The sequence below is a fragment of the Macaca mulatta genome, chromosome 2 (assembly GCF_049350105.2).
Source record: "Macaca mulatta isolate MMU2019108-1 chromosome 2, T2T-MMU8v2.0, whole genome shotgun sequence".
NCBI lineage: Eukaryota > Metazoa > Chordata > Mammalia > Primates > Cercopithecidae > Macaca > Macaca mulatta.
Window position 1 is genome coordinate 2,485,391 of NC_133407.1, and position 9,291 is coordinate 2,494,681.

The 9,291-nt window shown below is 49.0% G+C and overlaps 2 protein-coding genes across 10 annotated transcripts; one reads left to right on the forward strand and one right to left on the reverse strand.

The window, feature by feature from the left end:
• Window positions 1-608: 608 nt before the first annotated feature.
• Window positions 609-6,958, reverse strand: NCBP2 (nuclear cap binding protein subunit 2). Of its 9 annotated transcripts, none has more exons than XM_028843283.2 (5): window positions 6,829-6,958; window positions 4,473-4,622; window positions 3,698-3,879; window positions 1,328-1,466; window positions 676-907 (listed from the first exon to the last, which is right to left on the reverse strand). In XM_028843283.2, exons 3-5 carry the CDS (start codon window positions 3,745-3,747, stop codon window positions 836-838), a joined length of 261 nt encoding a protein of 86 aa, XP_028699116.1. In that variant the 5' UTR covers window positions 3,748-3,879; window positions 4,473-4,622; window positions 6,829-6,958; the 3' UTR covers window positions 676-835. The 9 variants fall into 9 exon arrangements, 8 of the variants coding, with proteins under 8 accessions (NP_001252776.1, XP_028699116.1, XP_077846838.1 ...); XM_077990712.1 differs by having other exon boundaries at window positions 6,773-6,958; XM_077990714.1 differs by lacking the exon at window positions 6,829-6,958 and adding an exon at window positions 6,527-6,809.
• Window positions 6,959-7,047: 89 nt separating this feature from the next.
• On the forward strand, window positions 7,048-7,955 carry NCBP2AS2 (NCBP2 antisense 2 (head to head)). Its single transcript, XM_015132596.3, has one exon. The coding sequence runs from the start codon at window positions 7,123-7,125 to the stop codon at window positions 7,420-7,422; it is 300 nt and encodes a 99-aa protein (XP_014988082.1). The 5' UTR covers window positions 7,048-7,122; the 3' UTR covers window positions 7,423-7,955.
• Window positions 7,956-9,291: the final 1,336 nt, after the last annotated feature.

Below are 9,291 nucleotides of genomic sequence, written 5' to 3' on the forward strand. Positions count from 1 at the left end.
TTTTTTTAGCTTTAGGTATAACACATCTTTTGAAAAACGTGTCAGTAAATACTCAAGCTTGGGCGTCATTTCCTGATGTGTGAAGCATGGAAGCAGTACTGTCCTGTGGCGACTGCTTTTGCACCAACTATATAGGAAGGTCCTTGGCCTCTAAGCTTGCCTTTAGAGGTTGGAATTCATAGAAAACAAATTCAGCTGTCAAACACCTGTTCCTAATTTTGTGCAAAGCAATACAACAGCACAACTCCATTTGTTGTTTTTCGTTTTGCTTTGTAGAGAAGGGGTCTTGCTATGTTGCCCAGTCTAGTCTCAAACTCCTGGCTTCACGCTGTCCTTCCTCCTCAGCCTCCCAAAGTGTTGGGATTACAGGTGTGAGCCACCATGCCTGGCCCCACCTCCATTTATTAGGCTATCTCATGCAAACTTAAAATTAAAAAAAAAAAATCCCAGGCCCCAGGCCCCAATGTAGATCATGAACCTACTTAAGACTCAATATAGTAAAAACAAATTTTTAAATGTTTCTGTCTTTCTAAAAGTGTAGTGGTTTGGGCTAAAGACTAACCAACATTATAGATCCAATCTGTTGTCAAAGAACACAATTTCTGACCGGGTAACAAAATAAATCTGATCATCTGACACATGGCCAAGAGTCTCAGACAGTAATTAAAGGCATTCTTTTGGGTTCTGTCCTTTAATAACTTTCAGAGGCTTCCAGTTCAGTAAAGACACTGATCAAAGCTTGGTAAAAATGGGCTCGTTTGCAGACTTTTGGTGATGTTTTTCAATCAATTCAACAAGCCAAACGAGTGCTAGTCACTGACAGAGTTCTCATCACTCACTGGTTCTGGGCCAGTTTTCCATAGCCTCCTCTTCCAGCGTCATAGTCCTGCCGATACTCATCCCGAACCTTTAATGGAAAGAATCCAGAGTTACAGTATGGAAAAGAATGGTGTAACATATATGTCTCCCATAAACACGTTAGACAAACAGTGAAACCTGTTCAGATGCCATAATGTGAACATTTCAAGCAGGACATATGCACTTCAACTCATTTCAGTGCATTCTGCTTTCATTCTAGATGTTCCTGCCGGTGGAATCTAGCCCCTAGCAGAAGTTCAAGAATGGTTGCTTATTAGAAACGTACAGGACTTATATTTCAGGGTTTAAAAAATTCACCCAAACCGTTGGGTGGTTTTCAGATCCACTTCAAGCCAAGGTTATAGACACAAAGTTATTTACAAAAGAGTAAATACAAATTGCCAAAACACCTGTCATTGTGACTGGAATCCCAGGCAACGGGCTGAGCCCAGAGACCCTTCTCGCATACCTGGCCCCCAGATCGCCCACGGCCGTACTGCCTGCCCTCCTTAAAGCCTGCGTCCCAGTCTGTGCGAATGATTCGGTCATCCAGACGTGTTCCATTTATGTACCGCATGGCATTTTCGGCATCTGCACGTGAGTAATATCTTAAGTATTAAGGAACACTACCATTTTTCCAAACATTTCTGGAAATAGGGGAACAACATGTAAATGAAGCTGCATTGTTAAAAAGTACAAGAGCTAATCTAATCAGATGTAGTTCAGAGACAGCAGTTCAGCTTGCACAGGCCTGTCTGCCATGGTTTGGAAGCACAGAGAGTCAAACATGACACGTCTCCGTGGCTGCACTGATCAGATTTGTTGGACATTCCTGTTGATAATTTTTGGTCCCATCATCTCCGTATTTGGTTTGCAAAATATAAGATAATTCAGTGCAGGTTTGGACCACTGTACACTTCTTATCCAAGAAACAAGTGCTATATATTCAAGTTAGGTGCCATATATTCCAGGGCACCTTAATAAAGAGAGGGTCACAGTGCATGTGGAATTGCGCTGCGTTTCACTAAAGGAAAGACTCAAGGTATCACCAGGGTAGCAGTCCCCAAACCTACTTCATCAGAGAGAGCTCCCTTTAATTAAAGGGGAGGACATTTAATCCCAGACAAATAAAAATAAGACAATGGTGTTGTGAATAAACCATCTGGAGGAACTAGTGTCTTTGATGTTAGCAGGCCAAAATAAAATCTCTTTTCATTCTAGCATTTGGGAAACCCACATATCCCCAAGGCAAGCCAGCAATCTGGGAGAGATGCCCTGCCTGGGTCCAGTGAGTCAGCATTCTTGTCCTTAATTATGAGCAGAAATCCAGGGATCACCAGACACTTAAGGAAAAATTTCATCTGAAACAAATGTAATTCAGGACACAGGAAAAAACTCAAAAGATACATTAGATTGGGTCTGCAAAATTTCTCAGAATACTAAATTGAATGACCAAAACAGAGAGTAAAAAGAACACAGAATAAATCCAGGAGGTACAATGCTTAAAAGAGTCTGAGTAAGAAAATGATCACAAGTAAATAGTTTTGGTTTGTACCTATACAATCAGCTTATACACACCTATGTAATGAATTACGATATAGCTATTAAAACATTTTTTTCTTTAAAGATGGGGTCTTGCCCTGTCACCCTGGCAGGAGCACAGTACAACTCAGTGTAGCCTTGGACCCTTGGGCTCAACTGATCCTCCAGCCTCAGCCTCCTGAGTAGCTGGCACTACAAATACGAGCCACCATGCCCAGCTATACGGCTATTTTGAAAACAGACCTACATGTGCTGAAATGGAACAATAAATAAATAATAAATGATTTTAAAAACAGCACATGAAGTACACTACTGCACACCCACAGGTTACTTCTTGAGAGATGCTCAAGAAACTGGTAACTGCCTCTGGCAAAGGGAATTAGGGGTTTAGAACAGTACAAGGTTTTTTTATTTTCACTGTGCTCTTTGGAATTTTTTTTTTTTTTTTAATGAAGGGCAAACATTCTTGAAAAACTTTTTCTTTTTTTTTTGGAGACGGAGTCTCGCTCTGTCGCCCAGGCTGGAGTGCAGTGGCCAGATCTCAGCTCACTGCAAGCTCCGCCTCCCGGGTTCACGCCATTCTCCTGCCTCAGCCTCCCGAGTAGCTGGGACTACAGGCGCCCGCCACCTCACCCGGCTAGTTTTTTTTGTATTTTTTAGTAGAGACGGGGTTTCGCCGTGTTAGCCAGGATGGTCTCGATCTCCTGACCTCGTGATCCGCCCGTCTCGGCCTCCCAAAGTGCTGGGATTACAGGCTTGAGCCACCGCGCCCGGCCTGAAAAACTTTTTCTTAAACAACCATAAAGCATGGATTTCAGGAGAGAATGTAACTAGTGTCAGCTTTATAGTATAAGAGCAGTGACGGCCGGGCGCGGTGGCTCAAGCCTGTAATCCCAGCACTTTGGGAGGCCGAGATGGGCGGATCATGAGGTCAGGAGATCGAGACCATCCTGGCTAACACGTTGAAACCCCGTCTCTACTAAAAAAAAAAAAAAATACAAAAACTAGCCGGGCGACGTGGCGGGCGCCTGCAGTCCTAGCTACTCCGGAGGCTGAGGCAGGAGAATGGTGTAAGCTCGGGAGGCGGAGCTTGCAGTGAGCTCAGATCCGGCCACTGCGCTCCAGCCTGGGCGACAGAGCCAGACTCTGTCTCAAAAAAAAAAAAGAGCAGTGACACTGGACAGAAGGTAGGAGGGAGACGAGGGAAAACGTAGGGGCAAGTGCAGGGAGGATTATGAGCTACTATTCTCAGCTCTACCCCAGTTCAGCAGCCACATTCCATCCACAGGAAGGATACTCCACAAAACAGAATCCACATGCTGTTTTCTTCATTTTATCCAGACCCATAATGATTTTCTTTATGTCACCACTTTTGCTGAAGAGTTCGTAGATTTGTTCTTCGGTTGTGTAAAAAGAAAGATTTCCAACATATAACGTACAGCTTTTCTTCAGTAATTTTTCTTGTTCTTCATTGTCACCCTAGAATTTCAAAGAGAGACAAAAGCAACTTCAGAGCCTTGCTTAAATAGTATTTCTAAGTATGGTAGAAACATTCATTAATTCTGATTTGGAAATCAAATTCTCTCATCCCAGCCTACCACAAATCCCTTGCTCAAAAAAAGGGAGATGTTCACATCCTGTGAAGCACTTATGCAAAGTCCAGACTCTTAGTAGAGACAAGGCTCAAAAGTTATACCGCATACAGCAAAGTCACCCTACGCCAGACTGCCACACAAGCGGCTTTTTTCCCTGCACACGCCATCTTCTCAGCAGTGCATCCTTTCAACCAAGGTTAAACTCTGGACCTTGACCCATGTATGACAAAGGGCCCTTTTATACTCTGTAGTGAGAAATAAGTGGATTTCCAGAGAGTCCCCTTTTAATAACCCCATAGAGACTGTTTAAAGCAACAACTCTGATGCTTTACATGCTCATGTATTTTTTCTGAATTGAGGAAAAAAATGTAGTGATCACTAAAAACAAAACAGAGCTCACTTTCCTAATGGGCTTCCAAACTGGGATGACACGATGAAGCCAGAAATAAGAATATAACTGGGCTTCATCCAACACACCTGACAAATCCCTGGATCCAAAATGGCTCATCAGGGTCGCGCACAGCGGCTCACGCCTGTAATCCCAGCACTTTGGGAGGCCGAGGCGAGCGGATCACGAGGTCAGGAGATCGAGACCATCCTGGCTAACACGGTGAAACCCCGTCTCTACTAAAAAACAAAAACAAAAACAAAAACAAAAATATTAGCCGGGCGTGGTGGCGGGGCCTGTAGTCCCAGCTCGCCAGGAGAATGGCGTGAACCCGGGAGGCGGAGCTTGCAGTGAGCCGAGATCGTGCTACTGCACTCCAGCCTGGGTGACAGAGCCAGACCCCGTCTCAAAAAAAGTGCAAATCATGCCTGGCACTTAAGCATCTAAAACCTGGACTGGCCGGGGTCAGTGGTTCACGTCTGTAATCCCAGCACTTTGGGAAGCCCAGGCTGGTGGATCGCTTGAGTCCCAGAGTTTGAGACCGGCCTGAGCAACTCAGGGAGACCCTGTCTCTACAAAAAATTAGCCGGATGTAGTGTGAGAGCCTGTGGTCCCAGCTTCTCAGGAGGCTGAGGTGGGGAGGATCACTTGGGCTCAGGAGGTTGAGGCTGCATGAGCCGTGATTGCGCCACTGCACTTCAGCCTAGGCAATAGAGCGAGATTCTGTCTCAAAAAATAAAATAAATTGACCGAATTTTTTTTTTTTTTTTTTTTTTAAGTAGGAATCTCGCTCTGTTGCCCAGGCTGGAGTGCGGTGGCGCGATCTTGGCTCACCGCAACCTCCACCTTCCGGGATCAAGCAATTCTCCTGCCTCAGCCTTCCGAGTAGCTGGGATTACAGGCGCCGCCACCACGCCCGGCTAATTTTTGTATTTTTAGTAGGGATGGGGTTTCACCATCTCGGCCAGTCTGGTCTCGATCTCCTAACCTCGTGATCCACCCGCCTCAGCCTCCCAAAGTGCTGGGATTACAGGCATGAGTCACCGTGCCCGGCCTCGACTGAATAAATTTCAGAGCTTCCCTAATTTGGCGTCAAAGTTTCCTTTTCCCTACTCTAGTAACATATTTCACACGTTCTCCACACTGACCTCTGCTATATGCGCCCCCTCATTTCCCAGTCACAAGGGGATTTCTCCCCTTTTTCTGAATTCTCACAGCCTCTCTTTTAACTCACTTCCACCTTAGATTCTTTGATAATCCACACTACAGGGGATTATGAGCTCGCAGAGTACAGAAACTGTCTTCCCTTCCCCCCAGGGTTTAGCACAAGGCTTTGGTGACAGCACTCAACAAATGTTTACTAAATAACCGGGTTAATGAGTCCCGCGCCGCCACCCCTCAACCGTATTCCATCCCTACCTTTGCTGATACTGAAAAGCCTACTTTGTATATCTGCGGCCTCCCCTTTTTCCACAAAACATACTGTGATATAGTCCGGACTAAAAATTTCTCTCTTCTGAAATCCAGCAATTCTCCGATCTTCACATCCAAACACCCTCAAAGTGCCCAGCTTGGCGGGTCCCCCTCCCCACTCCGAAGCCTCCCCGAGGGCGGAGTGAGGACTTCACTTGTGTCTCCCACGCACCGCGTACAGCTTCCCTAAGACCATCCTCCCAGAGAAGGGCACTGCTTCGCCGATTTAAAAAAGAACGTAGGCCGGGCGCGGTGGCTCACACCTGTAATCCCAGCACTTTGGGAGGCCGAGATGGGCGGATCACGAGGTCAGGAGATGGAGACCATCCTGGCTAACACAGTGAAACCCCGTCTCTACTAAGAAATACAGAAAAACTAGCCGGGCGAGGTGGTGGGCGCCTGTAGTCCCAGCTACTCGGGAGGCTGAGGCAGGAGAATGGCATAAACCCGGGAGGCGGAGCTTGCAGTGAGCTGAGACCCGGCCACTGCACTCCAGCCTGGGCTACAGAGCGAGACTCCGTCTCAAAAAAAAAAAAAATAAATAAAATAAATAAAAAAAATAAAAAAGAACGTAAAAAGCCCCGAATCTGCATCAAGAAGGCGCCTCTGCACACTCTGGGAGAGAGAAGGGCACCCCGCCCTTGTTACGCAGCCATCTGCGAGGTACAACCTGGAAACGGGAGCCGCCACTACCATCAGCGCTCAGGCCTCTCGGCACCGGCTCGGGTGCAGGGAGCGGCTGGAGGGAACAGGAAAGCGAGCCTCAAATGCCCTGTCTTCCAGAGCCAGCGGCTTCAGTGATGTCCAAGCGCCCCCCCAGCACCCGCTCCCTGCCTCCCCAGCCGGCACCGGGGCCCCACTTGGCGTTTGGGGATTGCAGCAGAACGGGAGGCGACACAATGAGACAAGAGCAAACCGTTTCTCAGCGTTCTGGCCCAGGGCCTTCCCCTCTCGCGGCCCGGCCTCCCTCACCCGGAAGTGCTGGTCCCGGTACTGGCTCAGCTCCACGTAGGAGTCGCTGCGCAGCGCCTTCAGGAGGCCACCCGACATAGCGCAGAGAAGCGGACGAGGACGCGGCGATTCCCGGCACGAGGTGGCGTCTGCCGTGGCGGAAGCGGAAACGCGCGGAAGCGCGCATCTCATTGGACCCAATCCGAGGGCGGCAGTGTCGTCATCAAGCTGCGCGGGCGCAGATGACGTCCGGGTCGGGCGCCGCCGGGCGGAAGACTAGGGCGGCGAGGTCGGATTCCCGGGCGCTTGGGGAAGATGGTGCTTCGGCGGCTGCTGGCGGCCCTGCTGCACAGCCCGCAGCTGGTGGAACGCCTGTCCGAGTCTCGGCCTATCCGACGTGCGGCGCAGCTCACGGCCTTCGCTCTGCTGCAGGCCCAGCTGCGGGGCCAGGACGCGGCCCGCCGCCTGCAGGACCTCGCGGCTGGCCCCGCAGGCTCCCTGTGCCGCCGCGCTGGGCGATTCAGAGACACCTTCACCCAGGAGCTACGCCGCGGCCTCCGTGGCCGTTCGGGGCCACCACCAGGTAGCCAGAGGGGCCCTGGCGCAAACATTTAAGCCTGGGCTGTGCGGGGCCGAGGCCTTTACTTTGCCTTCCGGGCTCTACACTGGCCTCGACGTGGAGGGGTCGTTCCGGGCACTGCGCGCGGCTTCGAACCCCGACTCGGATTGTTGGCCTGCAGACATCCCACGCAGAAGAGCCTAGGCCAGACCGCAGGCTCCGCTGAAGTCCTTTGATTGGACAAGACACCGTGTGGAGAAAGACCCCGAAGCCTAACAGAGATGAAGATAGGCTGGGTCCAGACACCGCACCCGCGGAGAGCCACGGACCGAAGCCAGAGAGCCTTTCCTCTGCAGATGGAACTGACACTCTTGACAGATGCTGCTGAATCTGCACTGGTGTAGCAGGACACTTAATTCCAGGGACGATGTGAATGAAAAGACAACCCTACAACTGCCAAATTCTTTTGATTAAAAAAATGTATGAGCTGGTTAATAGGCATGAGTGTGATACTTCTCAGGCAAGATATATTGAGAATACCGGGGACTGTAGGCCTATGGCAATAATAAACACGTATTTTATGAAATGAGTATTTTGTGCTGGGACTTGCTCATTGCACTCTGCGTGTTATTTCGCTTACTCCTTACAACCACATCCGCATGAGCAAGCAGATTACTTTTTGGATTTTTTTGTAGAGATGGGGTAGTCTCGAACTCTTGGGTCCGAGTGATCGTCCTGCCTCAGCCTCCCAAAATGCTGGGATTAGAGGCAAGAGCCACTCCGATGGAAACAGAGGCTGCTGCTTAAGTTGCCCAAAGTCTTGCAGAGTGGGATGTGAGCAGAGGCATTTGATTCCAGGGCCTAAGTCCTTAACACAGCTCTGCAAGATTTACCCTGATACTTTCCTTCCTTCCCCAACCCCCCATCATCAGGCATTAAGACTACTGCCTAGGAGCAGGCGTGGTGGCAGTTGTGTCTAATCCAAGCCACTGCAGAGGAAGGAGGATCGCATGAGCCTGAGATGAGACCAGCCTGGGCAGCATAGCGAGAACCTGTCTCAAAAATAAAAAAAGACTGCTGCCTGCCATGGAATGAGCTACCTGGACTCATCCCTCATTTTAGAGGGTCAGGCATACGAAACTAAGACTATGGTCCAGCAAGTTAGTGGACCCATGATTAGGAAATCCACTGTATATACAAATGTCTTGTCATTTGAAGCTCCTAGCTAAATTTCTGATTTATTTATTTATTATTTTGAGACAGGGCCTCACTCTTGCCCAGGCTGGAGTGCAGTGGCATGATACTAGCTGTCACTGCAACCTCGACCTATTGGGCCAAGTGATCGAGCTTCCTCCCTGGGTCTCCCAAGTAGCTGGGATTACAGGCCCATGACACTATGCGCAGCTAATTAAAAACAGGTTTTTTTGTTTTTGTTTTTGAGACAGAGTCTTACTTTGTCACCAGGCTGGAGTGCAGTGGCGTGATCTCGGCTCACTGCAACGTCCACCTCCCGGGTTCAAGTGATTCCCCTGCCTCATCCTCCCGAGCAGCTGGGATTACAGATGTGCGCCACCATGCCTGGCTAGTTTTTTGTATTTTAGTAGAAATGGAGTTTCACCATGTTGGTCAGGATGGTCTTGATCTCCTGACCTTGTGATCTGCCTGCCTCAGCCTCCCAAAGTGCTGGGATTACAGGCATGAGCCACCGTGCCCAGCCACAATTTTGTTTTGTTTTGTGTTTTATGGTTGAAATGGCATTGCATTTTGTTTCCCAGGCTGGTCCTGAACTCCTGGTCTCAAGCAGTTCTCCTGCTTCTGCCTCCCAAAGTGCTGGGATTACTGGTGTGAGCCACCACACCCAGATCTGATCATTTCTAATTAGGCAACACAGATAATCATGCAATCTAGAAGCTTGAAGCCATCGG

Bases quoted from the DNA above. Each gene is read 5' to 3' on its own strand.
- NCBP2AS2 (XM_015132596.3), top strand. From the start codon at position 7,123: ATGGTGCTTCGGCGGCTGCTGGCGGCCCTGCTGCACAGCCCGCAGCTG.
- NCBP2 (NM_001265847.1), bottom strand. From the start codon at position 6,906: ATGTCGGGTGGCCTCCTGAAGGCGCTGCGCAGCGACTCCTACGTGGAG. The intron at 1,467-3,697 runs GTATCCTTCCTG...TTAATACTTAAG, and splicing joins TGTGGATTCTGTTTTGTGGA to ATATTACTCACGTGCAGATG. The intron at 908-1,327 runs GTATGCGAGAAG...TTTCCATTAAAG, and splicing joins GTGGGCGATCTGGGGGCCAG to GTTCGGGATGAGTATCGGCA.